The sequence below is a fragment of the Podarcis filfolensis genome (assembly GCF_964270895.1).
Source record: "Podarcis filfolensis genome assembly, chromosome: 15".
NCBI lineage: Eukaryota > Metazoa > Chordata > Lepidosauria > Squamata > Lacertidae > Podarcis > Podarcis filfolensis.
Genome location: NC_139618.1, coordinates 16,345,362 through 16,358,405, shown reverse-complemented (window position 1 = coordinate 16,358,405; position 13,044 = coordinate 16,345,362). Strand labels below are relative to the sequence as shown.

Here is a 13,044-nt window from a genome sequence, read left to right as displayed (position 1 = left end):
AGAATGTGAAGCATGCTTGCAGTGTTTCAGGAAGAAAGGGGTATTTGAGTCGGAAGTTGTATGAGGAAGGGGACTTATTTGTTTTAATAAAGTCAAGCAAATTCCCCCTTTCCCAATGCAGAAGAGGAGAGAGAGAGAGAGAGAGACAGAGAGAGAGAGAGAGAGAGAGAGAGAGAGAGAGAGAGAGAGAGAGAGAGAAGAAATAACATGGCTGGGAAATGACATTCACAGAAAGGGAGCCCGATGTTTGCAGTTAATAATATTTTCAGGTGGAGAATGGTACCTCTGGAGGGTGGGGCAGGGAGAGATTTATAGTGGCTGTGGCTTGTAACACGGCGTTAAGAAATGACACGGTGTGTCTTCTGATGTGGTCGCACAAAACAGAAGAAATACAGCACAAAGATTTCTCTGGGTTAGGTAGAATAGAAGCTAATGGAAGAGTTTTGCTCTAAGTTAAGCCCCATTCCAAGATGGTCCCCTGCCTTCCTTTAAAACTGTGGTCTACTGACTAGTTAGATCTGGAACAGGTCCTAATTTGGCCCAGGAGGCCATTTTCCACGGACCTCATCCAACTGTACTGCACCTGGTGACACTGCCGCCACTGACCTTAGTTTTCTCGTTTTACCATTCTAATGAAATTCTCTGCACTCCACCAAAGTGCATTGCAGAATTTTGGATAACTTTCATTGGGCCCTTATTGGAAGTGCACAAATCTCAGCCTTCTAGAGAGAGCAGGGTATTTAAGCCAGTGCCTGTGATGGTGATAATAATAATAATTGTATTATTTTTACCCCGTCCATCTGACTGGGTTGTCGCAAACACTCTGGGCAGCTTCCAGCATTTACAATAACATAATAAAACATTAAACATTAAAAAACTTTCCTATACAGGGCTGCCTTCAGTAATGGAGCTGGAGTGCAGTAGGCATAAGCTGCAGCTCCACTGTGGAGGCAACAGGCAGGGATGATGGGAGTTGCAGATCAACATCTGGAAGGCTGAAGGCACCCATTGCTGGCACAGAGCAAGGGTGGGCAACCGGGGACAGGGTGTGTTAGAGGGGTCATTTGCTGTCTGTGAGGGAGCTAGGCAGATCTGTCAATTTTGGTGCTCAAATTTTCTCGTTTTTCCAATCTTAAATTCAGTTTTCCACATTTCTGGAGATATTTGCATTTTTTTTAAAAAAATCATTAAAATTCATGAATTGATTTCTCCTCATAAACACATTTTTCTATTATATTTAATTTTATTGCATTATATTAATTTTGATTGATATACATTTTTGCAAACAATTTCCCCTAATATAGTGCCTTTTTGTATGTTCTTTTTACTAATACACACATTTTTATGCATATTTCCCCCTAACAGATGGATTTTTGTATATATTGTTTGCTTAGAGACTTGCATCTTAAAACTTGTACAAGTGCAACTTTTAAAGATGTTTTTCTTTTGGTGTTGGTTTATTGGCTCGAGAAATGCAAATTCAGAAGAGTTTATTTTCATTAAAATGCAAAGCAAATTTGTCCTCCGTCTCCACTCATTACTCAACAGCCTCTTGAAAAAAGGACATAATGTAATTAGGCTGAACCCAGCTAACATGCAACTTATCTGCTGCCTGTGGCCCACAAATGATAGGGCTGGCTAGGAGTGCAAGATGTTGCTGCTTCAGTTGTGTTTTAAGATTCCGGTGACCCTTCGCCAGCTACATTTGGACAGTTGGATGCAGCTCTTCGTCAACTCACATTGGAGACAATCTGTTGGCCATTTAAGTGGCCTCTGGAATGGCTGGCTTGGAAGCAAACAACTCCCACCTGCTTGTGAGTGCAGGGGCAATGTGCTGAAATGTCACCCAGGTTCCCATCTGCTTTTCCACATTGTAATCTGCCCATGATTGATGCGTCGGGAAAGAAAAGAGAAGGTGCAAATGAGACCCAGAAGAACAAAAGCAGAGAAATGGTGAGGGGGAGAAAGAGAAGCAAGCTGGAGAGGGGAGAACACAGGTGTGGCAATAAATTCTGTGTCATAAGCACACATGTGGACATTGCATATGTGCAATGGTTTTCTTTCTGCCCCATTGGCATAATATTTTACAGAAGGGGACAATCTGGCTTATTGGGGGTCAATTGCTCTGCCTGCAATCCAAACGTCTCTCCTGTTGACTTTGACCTTGTGTGATGAGACTCTGCAATACTTAGGCCACCAACAGCCTGATAACCTTACAAATTTCCATTGGTGCAATCTGCCTGAAGGGTAACGTATCTGCAACTTGGGGTTTTGTGCTAGAACAGTCATTTGTATGACCAACCCTCAGGGAGCTATAATTTCTAAAGGAGGGAAAACAGGCCTTGAAATCTTACAATGCCTTAATATCCACATAGTCAATGCCTTAATATCCACAGGCATAAATTGTCTAGCCAGTAGAAAATGAAGGTTTTTCCTCCACCCTCAAAACTTGGAAGCTTTTACTTTTCCTGGGGATATTCTTTAGAAAAGCTTAGCTGCCATCTAGTGGAATATTGATGCAATGCAACAGTGTTCAACGCATGTGTTTTTTTAATGGAGTCTTAATGGCGCTGTGGGTTAAACCACAGAGCCTAGGGGTTGCCGATCAGAAGGTCGGCGGTTCGAATCGCCACGACAGGGTGAGCTCCCGTTGCTTAGTCCCTGCTCCTGCCAACCTAGCAGTTCGAAAGCAAAAAGTTCAAGCAGATAAATAGGTACAGCTCCGGCGGGAATATAAACAGTTTCCGTGCGCTGCTCTGGTTTGTCAGAAGCGGCTTAGTCATGCTGGCCACATGACCCGGAAGCTGTACACTGGCTCCCTCGGCCAATAAAGCGAGATGAGTGCTGCAACCCCAGAGTCGTCCACGACTGGACCTAACGGTCAGGGGTCCCTTTACCTTTAATAAACCAAACTCTAACCATGCACAACTAGGCACCGATCAGAGTGGAGACTGCAAACTTTTCAAACTACAAGTGTAACTGATGTGATGGCTGTGAGTGTTTAATGGTTTTTCCTGGACTCTACCCATTGTAAAAACCTTACAGGTTGGGACCAGACTGCCTGTTTCACCAGCTACATTGACTCCAAGGAGAGAAATCCTGAAATAGTGGTAATGAATGATTTAGAGGACATATACAGCAAAATGCTAATTATGGCAATCTTTCTAATTAAAATTATCCCCAGTTGCTGAAGGTTAGATCCTGGCAAAAACCAATATAGACCTTTACCATACAGCCTGGTGAGCCAAACAGAACTCTCCTACAATTCTCCAAGGTGCAACACACCTTCCAGCTTGTCAATATCCTTCCTAAACTGTGGTGCCCAGAAATGGACACAGTACTCCAGGTGGGGTCTAAGGCAGAATAGCACAGTACTATTACTTCTCTTGTACTGAACACTAGACTTCTGTTGATGCAGCTTCAAATTGATTGAGCTTTTGCTTTTGCTTTTCTTTCTTCTTCTTCTTTTTTTTTTTTTTTTGCTTTTTCTTTTGCTGCTGCTGACTTATGTTACACTTGTGGTCTACTAAGAACCCCAAATACTACTTGTCAAGCCAGATGTCCCCCATCCTATATTGGTGCATCTGGTTCTTCCTTCCTAAGCGTTGAACCTTACCTTTGTCCCTATTGAAATTCATTTTGTTAGTTTGGCCCCAGTTTTCCAACCTGTTAAGGTCATCTTGAATTCTGTGTTCTGCGGCAATAGCTACCCCTCCTCGTTTGGTGTCATCTGCAAATTTGATGAGCATCCCCTCAATACCTTCATCCAAGTCATTTATAAAGACATTGAACAACTATGGACCAAGGACAGAAACCTGTGGCACCCCACTTGCCACTTTTTTTCCAGGATGATGAGGAACTCTTTGGGTTTGGTCAGCCAACTACTGTACATAAAAATCACCTAACAATAACATTCTGCAGCCCACATTTTACCAGCTTCTCTGCAAGAATTTAATGGGGGGCTTTTTCGACATCCTTACTGAAATCAAGAAACAGTACACCCACAGCATTCCCCGGATCCACCAACCTTGTAACTCTATATTTAAAAAGAAGAAGAAGAAGAAGAAGAAGAAGAAGAAGAAGAAGAAGAAGAAGAAGAAGAAAAAGAAGAAGAGGAAGAAGAAGAGGAAGAAGAAAAAGAAATTGGTCTAGTATGACTTGTTTTTGGGAAACCCATGCTGGCTCTTAGTAATCACAGCATCCTTTTCTAGGTGTTCATAAGATCACTGTTTAATGATCTGTTTTAGGACCTTTCCTGGTATCAACATCAAGCTGAATGGTAGGTCCTCCTTTTCCCCTTGATGAAGATGGGGACATCGGCCTGCCTCCAGGGCAGGGACCTCAGCCCCAGGCGGGCTGGTTTTAGACAACTTTGCTGGTCAGATTTTAGGCTATTTCCCTCCCACCTCCCCCCGTCCTGAAGTGTGGGAGATTGTCGAGGAAGAAGGCCCCAAACAAGATGGCGGGCGTGGGCAGTCGGCCAACCCTCATTTAGGATGTCGGCGCCGACTTCGGCATCCAGATAGCGCTACTTCCGCCCTTTCTGCTCCCCGCTTCCGGTCGCAGAGCCTCTCCGAAGATGGCGCCCACGCCTTCAGCGTCAAGATGGCGCTGCTCCGACACGCTCCTGCCCTTCCACTTCCGCCCATTGTCTCTCCGAAGAAGCCCCTCACGACTGGCACCTCATCCAGATGGCGCTGCTTCCGCCCTTACATCTCCCCTATCTGCCTTTCGCCCCGCAGAGGCTCTCCCCAAGTGGCAGCTGCGGACGAGGCGAACTCTAGCTCCTCGGGTACCGTAGAGCATGTGCAGAAGGCGCCACACACACACCGGGAAGCTCACAAGGAGCTCAGAGAAGAAGTAAAAGTCCAGCCATGCCTTGTCTTCACGCACCCCCACCCCCACTTCCCCAGGCTGCTCACATCGTGACTTTTGCAGTTTTTGGAATAAATGTACTTGTATCCAGTTCCTGTCTTGCTCTCTTCTCTGCCCCTCCGTGTTTTAAGAACATAAAAATAGCGCTAGTATATGAAGCCCAAAGCTGCCCATGTAGTCCTGTATCCTGTTCTCATAGTGGCCAACCAGATTCCCCAATGGGAAGCACACAAGCAGGACCTGAGCACAAGAGCGAAACTCTCTCCTCCTGAGGCTTCCCATAAAGAAGCATTGTTGCCTCCAAAATAGTGGCTATTAGCCATCAATAGCCCTCTCCTCTATAAATTTGTCTAATCCTCTTCTAAATCCATCTAGGCCATCATTGCCTCCTGGTGGCGTGAGTGCCATGGTTTTAACTATGCTGCGTGAAGAAGAACTTTGAGGTCCTGGGAAGATAACGGTGGTATATAATCTTTACATATTTACGTAAAGATGTGTATCTACGTAAATATAAATGTAATAAATAATAATCAGCAAAACCAAATAAGAGTATTATGTTGCCTTAAAGTCTTAAGAATCATATTTTACAATAAGTGTTTGCGGATTATAGTCCACTTCATAGAACTATAGAGTTGGAGTAAGTCCAAAAAGTCATCTAGTCTAACCCCCTGCGATGCAGGAATCACTTTGTGGGTGTGTGAAGCGCAGTTATGAGTCACAGTGGGATGGAATTGTCAAGTGAGGTCAGGTGGAAATGAAATGCAAATAATAATAATACAGACAATGAGAATTACCTTATTAACACCACTATTTTAGAAGAATGTTGACAAGATGGAATGTGTGCAGAGGAGGGAGACCAAGATGATCAGGGGTCTGGAAACCAAGCCTTTTGAGGTATGGTTGAGAGAATTGGGTATGTCTACCCTGGCAAAGAGGAGACTCAGAAGAGAGTTGATAGCCATATTCAAATATCCAAAGGGTTGTCACATGGAAGATGGATGTGAGCTGACAAATGATGGACAATTGCCTTTTTTGCAGTGATGGTACTTTCTAAGCAGCAGGAAGTGGTGCTTGCAGGAGATAAGAGGAAGGCTATAGTACCAGCCAAAGGTCTCTCACAATCAAAGAGTCCTGAAATCTACACACACAAAGTCCAAAGTAATTTGAATTTCCCCCCTCCATATGTGGAATTAAATCCAGAGGTGCTCCATCAATTCGCCCTGTCCTGACACTGAATGGTGAACAGGAAGATACTGGCCTAAAGCGGATTCCTAATTTTTCTTTTTCCTTAAGGGCAAATACCTTCCCTTTCACACAATCGTAAAGTTGGAAGTGACCCAAGGGTCATCTAGTCCAACCGCCTGCAATGCAGGGATCACTGCTAAAGAATCCCTGACAGATTATCATCCAGCCTCTTTAAAAACCTCCAACGGAGGAGAGTCCACCCACCACCACTTCGTCAGATGACGAATGTCCTTTCCACCCTGGAGGGCAAAGGAATCCCCACAGAATCTGATCTCTTCAAGAAACTGGGCAGATGCTGTCCCATTCATCTGACTCCTGGAGCACTTTCTTCTGCATATCACCACTGGCAATCTTGACTGCAAACCCCCTGGCAAAATCAAGGAAGGCCTCCAAATTGTTCTAGGGCAAAAAAGAAGGGGGTGCAAGAGAGCATGAACGTGGACCCTTTTGCTTGCAGTCAAAGTTTCTAGTCCCTGCCACTTTGGACAAATGGGGAGCCTGCTCAAGTGTCCTTGTACATCTTTTAAGCACCCCCCAAGGCCTAAATGTCAGGTGCTGCTGTGGACGGTTAACAAGACAAAGCTCTTCCCTTGCGTATCCTGCAGAGATGGCTTGTTCTTCTGAAGACACTTCTTGAGCTTCTCCTGGAAGGAGGTGGTGGTGATGGTGTAGAGGATCGGGTTCAGAGCGCTGTTGATGGGGAGGATGAAGATGACCACCCAAGAGGTCACAGTGCCTGTCCAGAAAGAGGAGTTTGTATTAATATAATCACCCACCTTGCACCCTGTGGTCCCAGGGAGACTCACAACATTACAACACAACATTAAAAACAGCTTACAAACAGAAGGTGGGTCTTAAAATGTGCGCCTCAAATGTCAAAGTCCAGGGTAAAGAGGTGTGTTTTCAGCATCCTCCAAAAGCTGTACAATGAAGGTACCAGGTGCACCTCTGGGAGGAGGGAATTGCACAGCTTAGGGGCTGCCACAAAGAAGACTCTCTCCTGGACTGCCACCTCCTGAGCCTTTAAGGGTGGAGGAGCTAGCAAGAGAGCCTCCTCTGCTGATCTCAGCACCCGAGAGGATCTGTAGGGAAGGATGTGGCCTTTCAGGTATTTGGGGCTTGAGTCGTTTAGGGCTTTGAACACTTAACTGTCCTCCAACTAAACATTAGGAAGACCTTCCAGACAGAGATGTGGAACAGACTCCATTGGAAGGTGATGGACTCTTTCATTGGAAGTTTTTAAGCAGAGGCTGGGTGGCCATCTTTCGGGGATTCTATAGCTGCAGTTCTTGCATTGCAGGTGGCTGGACTAGATGACCCATGGGGTCCCTTCCCACTTACAACTCTATGCTTCTAAGATGAGTAAGGTCAAGGCATCTACCTGGAATGTCCAGGTCCAGCAACGAAAGCAGCTTGAGGAGGAAGATGGGGATCCAGCAAAGAGCATTGGTGAAAACGATGAAGAAGAATCTCTTGGCTAGGGCCACCTCCACAGAGACAGCGCTGCGCTCGCCTGTCCTGGCTGCTGTGGTGTGGATGGAATAGAACATGCTCGCGTAGGCCAGCACAATGATGGCAAAGGCAACCAGGTTCAGACCTGTTGGGCGGAAGGGATAAGAGAAGCCTTAATAGGCTCTGAATTCTGCAGACGCCACTCAGGGCTACTAAAGTTGAAACATGTTTTAAATCTGGGAGCACGTTGACTGACATCTGACTTGTAAAAAAAAAAAACCCTTTGCTTTCATAAAGAAGTAACTGTGAAGAATATATTTACAATATTCTCGTTCTTATTCACTTTGCTCCTTATAGAGAGCTCCTACACAGGTTTTTCCCTATTAACGTTTAGGGATCTTCCTCTGTCTGTTTCACATCAGACAGATCACACCGTCCTCAGCAGTATCCAGAGAAACTTCTCTCAGCAACCATTCTCCCTCACACACGTAGAGAGAGAAGACAGTTAAAAATGAAAGTTACTTAAATAACAGTCACAACAGAATGGAATAGCTCTCTCACGTGACTCACAGCCAGCCAATTACATGCGAGCTAATGCCAAAGGAAATTTAACATAAGTAAACATCCCCATTTCAGGAAATTCAACCATTACCCTTAACAAAACTGGCATCCAACACAGCAGCATAGGCACCCCCACTCCCCTCCAAATCCGTAAAGCTCTCCAGCTGAGTGAGGGGTGCTTACCCAGGAATATCCCTGTGGAATAAACCCGAGCCCCGTGGCGCTCTGTCCCGTCGGACTGGAGCGGAAAGCACACGCCGTTCCTCCCATAATACGTCCCGAAGGACTCCTTGCACAGAAAGGGCACCAGAGTCAGGGAGAAGCCCAGGAGCCAGATGACCGCCAGGGTGGAGAGAGTCCGCTTCTTGCTGGCCCTGTGGTGGCTGAAGGGGAAGACGACGGAGAAGGATTTCTCCAGGGTCATGTAGGTCAGCTGGAACACCGAGACTTCGGAGGAGAGCATGGCCAGGCTGCCCACCAGCTGGCACGCTGTGCTCGCCATCCAGGCTTGGGCGTGCTGGTTGTACTCTCCCGAGAACCTGAGGTCAAAAGCTCCGAGGAAGAAGAGGTAGATGCCCATCAGGCAGTCGGCACCTGCGGGAGAGGCAAAGAGGAGATGGTCGGGTGCCTGTCAAACTACCCCTGCCCTGCTCTTCTTCAGCCTGATCTTAGCTCAAAGAGTTGCAGCCAGCTGGACTAGATGACACTTCCCAACTTGACTTCCCCTCTCCAGCCCTCCCAAGCTTACAGCAGAGAGATTTGATGGCCAAGGCGTGGTTGCTGTTTTCCGTGGTGATGAAGGACCTGGTAAGGATGACGAAGAGGTTCCCCAAGCAGGTGATGAAGGCGACGACCCAGACGAAGACTCGGAGGATGCCGCTGGCCAGGAGGTTCTCAAAGGAGGAGATGCCGTCGGTGTTGGGCTTGCAGCTGCGGACGTGGGGTGCAAAACTGCAATACTGGAACTTCTTGAAGTAGCTGCCGCGGAGGAGGAGATTTAGAGACGAGGGGGTGGGAGGTAGTCTTCTCACCCAATGCAAATATTATTACTGTTGGTGGTGGTGTTACTAATTGCATTTATTAATTGCAGCTAGAAGATTGAATTCACCTGGCCTCAACCATGCAAGAAAGACTTTCGTGAGAATTCCCTTGCAGATCAGCACTTAATGATGAGAAGCTGCGAATCCCTGGGGTACCTTCCAACCACGATTCTGTGAGAAAACTTCCTGGTTTCTGATGAAGTTTGGGGTAACTAACCCCTGCCTCATTCCTCCCTATACAGTGGTACCTCAGGTTAAGTACTTAATTCGTTCCGGAGGTCCGTTCTTAACCTGAAACTGTTCTTAACCTGAAGCACCGCTTTAGCTAATGGGGCCTCCTGCTGCCGCCGCGCTGCCAGAGCATGATTTCTGTTCTCATCCTGAAGCAAAGTTCTTAACCTGAAGCACTATTTCTGGGTTAGCAGAGTCTGTAACCTGAAGCATATGTAACCTGAAGCGTATGTAACCTGAGGTACCACTGTACACATTTCTTTCCTTCTCCTAATGATATGAGGGGATGGAGTAAAGTATCGCATGACTCAAGTTTCTTATATCTCTTGGTGCACAATGGAATAAGACACACACACACCCTCTCCCTAAACCCTAGGGTTAAGTTTGCATGAAAAATAAGTGGCAAAAAAACCCCTCTTGCCTAAGCTCCACCCACTAGGAATGCTTGCTGTTCCCTATGCTGCAGGTGGCATGGCCACCGTGAACTGAAGCTCTTGATAACACCTTGTGTTTCTATGCATATAGGAAGATTGTCATGGAACTTCACAGGGAATTGACATGGAGTCACTGTATGTTTTATTTTTTTAGTTTACTTGTACGTCACTGGGCCCCAAAGTTTACATTTTCACCCCTGTTAGGGACGGTGCCAGCAATAAATAACGAGCAAAATGGGGGTGATGTGGAGGGCTCCCCTACTCTGAAGTGAAGTGAAATTGGGTAAGCCCTGTGGTCTGCCCTGCCCATGCCCCACTCAGAAAATTGCAGCTACTACTAGCTTGTTTTGTAGGGAGCACCTGCCCTGTGTCAGGGGGCTGCCCCATACTGTGTTTTGAAGCTCTGAAAGGGTGACTTACATGTGATGCAGATCGGTGAGCTTCTCAAACATGCGGCTGTGAATGTTGGGGATCTCCAGTCCTTCCAAGCTCCTACAAAATGAACAGCAACAACAAAGGTGAACTGCCTCTTGCAAGGAAGGATTTAAGGAGGTTTGCATCAGCAGGAAAACCAACCAGTCAGGGTTTTGCTGCTTGGGACACTTACAGAGAGCGCAGGAGAGGGACATCGTCAAATTCATCTGGATAGATCTGGTGCAGAGGGTTATTCGAAATATTCCTGCAAGGAGGGGAAAGGCATAGATTGGTGGGTGATGCCTTTGAAAGGAATCTCAGTTATCATCTGCTTAATAAACATGATTTCTAAAAACACAAATTTCAGAAGTTGCATTTGATATTTTGAAAACTTTGACGTTTCGTTTCTGTGCACCTTTAAGTTACTTTTGCTAATGAATTTGAAGGCAGTAACATTAAGCATCTGATGCCTTACAGACAGATGGTTTTGCAAACTGCTTTGAGGTTTTATTACAGCCAATCGAGCTGTGGTTCCTACATTCCAAGGAGTTCAGCTAGATCACCCTTCCAGCTCTACTGTTCTGTGATGCTACTGCCCTGTCCGTCATCAAAACCTTTGTTTTTTTACATTGTTTTCATATAGAAGCATTGCGCTGCAGAGCTGGAAGGGACCTCAAGGGTCATCTAGTCCAACCCATTGCAATGCAGGAATCGCAGCTAAAGGATCCCTGGGAGCAGCTCCCCAACCGCTACTTAAAAATCTTCAAGATACATACAGCTGCTGCAATTCATGCAGACCCTTGAAAGACGATGGCAGGAGATCCTTCAGCCTGTTGGAGGACAAGTCACTGTTGGAAGAGAAGAAAGGAAAGTTTGAGAAGAGCTGATTCAGGGAAAGCCTGTCAGCGTACCACATTTTTTACTGCGGCACCTGATACCAATATATAGGTCAGTATGGTGTAGTGGTTAGAGAGCTGGGCTACGGCTAGGGAGACCCAAGTTCAAATCCCCACTCAGACATGAAGCTCACTGGGTGACCTGGGGCCAGTCATACTGGGGCTTCTTGGTGGTGGCTCCAGGGAAACCAATATTTTATCTCCATGGTAAGCAGCATGCATCTTGGAGGTAAGGTCTGTTGCATTCAGTACTTTATTTCCTGAGAAGTGGAAAGGCCTGGAGGTTCCAGATTTGAAAGGATGGAAACTTTGGTTGCCGTCATTTCGGTTTTGGAAAAAGCAGCTCAGCAGAGGCTGACCATTGCAGGAAGGGCAGATTCCCCACTCAGACATAAATGGTCATTGAGGGCAGCAGGGCTGGAGACAAAGGCCATGTTTACACCATCCATTTAAAGCGCTGCGATACCACTTTAAACAGTTATGGCTTCCCCCCAAAGAATTCTGGGAGCTGTAGTTTGTTAAGGGTGCTGGGAGTTGTAAAGAGTCCCACCCCATTCCCCTTCTAGAGAGGTTTAGCAAACTGATGGATGGATTGCATTTCTATCCCAGCTTTTTCTCTCCAAGGAGCTCAGGGTGGTGGCCTTGGTTGTCCTGCACATCATTTAATCTCCACAAAAACCTTGTGTAGGTCAGGTGAATATCAGCAAAAACCAGCCCACAAAGTCACACCCCATGAGCTTCATGGCCAAGCAGGCATTTGAACCCTGATCTCCCAGGACACTCTAAGCACTACACTGCCCTGCCTCTCTTCCCAGGGAACTCTGGGAACTGTAATTCTGTGATGGGACTAGGGAATCTCCTAACAACTCTCAGCCGGAAGATGTAAGTGGGCAGCAGAGAGAGGGCAATGTAGAAATGTCAAAATAAATGAATCCAGATCAACCTTTTCAGGTTAGGTAATGTGGAGCAGGTGCCAGTGGGAGGCACCAGTTGGATTTTCTCCCTCCAGCGACAAACCATCCTGGCCAGGCAGGCCTGGCCAGTTATCGTGAAGGCTTGCCAGATACACTTACAGTTCCACCAGGCTGTTGAGGTTGGAAAAAGTCCCTGCCTGGATCCACTCAATCTTATTCCTGTTCAGCACTCTGGAAGACAAAGGCAAGCAAAGATGAGGATACGTTCATCATGTGTTATTCTCCCCCCACTTTCTTTTTTTAAAAAAGTTTATATTATCCATCCATCCATCCATTCTCATTTATACAGTGGTACCTTGGGTTACATACGCTTCAGGTTACATACGCTTCAGGTTACAGACTCCGCTAACCCAGAAATAGTACCTTGGGTTAAGAACTTTGGTTCAGGATGAGAACAGAAATCGTGCTCTGGTGGCGCGGCAGCAGCGGGAGGCCCCATTAGCTAAAGTGGTGCTTCAGGTTAAGAAGAGTTTCAGGTTAAGAACGGACCTCCGGAACGAATTAAGTACTTAACCCGAGGTACCACTGTATACCACCTTTCCTTCAAGTCACTCAAAGTGTTGTTCTCTCCTTCTCCTCAGTTAACCCCCACAACAACCCTGTGAGGTAGGCTAAGGTGAGATGCAGTGGCCAAGTAGAGTTGTCCTAGCCCAACACTCTAACCACTACACCACACTGCCTCTCTCAGTCTCGCCACCCTCACAAGGACAACTGGCACACATGGTTCTTGGCCTCCTCATTTAATCCCCACAACAGCCACGTGAGGCAAAGAGTGATCTTGTGCTCAGGTCCTGCTTGTGGGGTATCCCCATTGGGTCATTTAGCTGGCCTCTGTGAGAGAAAAGGATGCTGGGCTAGATGGACCATTGACCTGATCCGTCAGGGCTCTTCTGGTGCTTGCATGGAACCTCCAGACCCAGAG

At 46.5% G+C, this 13,044-nt stretch overlaps 1 protein-coding gene across 1 annotated transcript in view; it reads right to left on the bottom strand.

The window, feature by feature from the left end:
• Window positions 1–5,319: 5,319 nt before the first annotated feature.
• The window catches only part of LOC310750435 (relaxin receptor 1-like), a 29,767-nt gene continuing 22,042 nt past the window's right edge, over window positions 5,320–13,044 (bottom strand). Inside the window, exons 11-18 of the mRNA XM_083588586.1 lie at window positions 12,222–12,293; window positions 11,029–11,100; window positions 10,446–10,517; window positions 10,259–10,330; window positions 8,882–9,111; window positions 8,317–8,727; window positions 7,502–7,717; window positions 5,320–6,856 (exon numbers count right to left, since the gene is read on the bottom strand). Coding sequence (XP_083444712.1) covers window positions 6,669–6,856; window positions 7,502–7,717; window positions 8,317–8,727; window positions 8,882–9,111; window positions 10,259–10,330; window positions 10,446–10,517; window positions 11,029–11,100; window positions 12,222–12,293 — 1,333 coding nt within the window. The 3' untranslated portion in view covers window positions 5,320–6,668. The remainder of the gene's footprint in view (window positions 6,857–7,501; window positions 7,718–8,316; window positions 8,728–8,881; window positions 9,112–10,258; window positions 10,331–10,445; window positions 10,518–11,028; window positions 11,101–12,221; window positions 12,294–13,044) is intronic.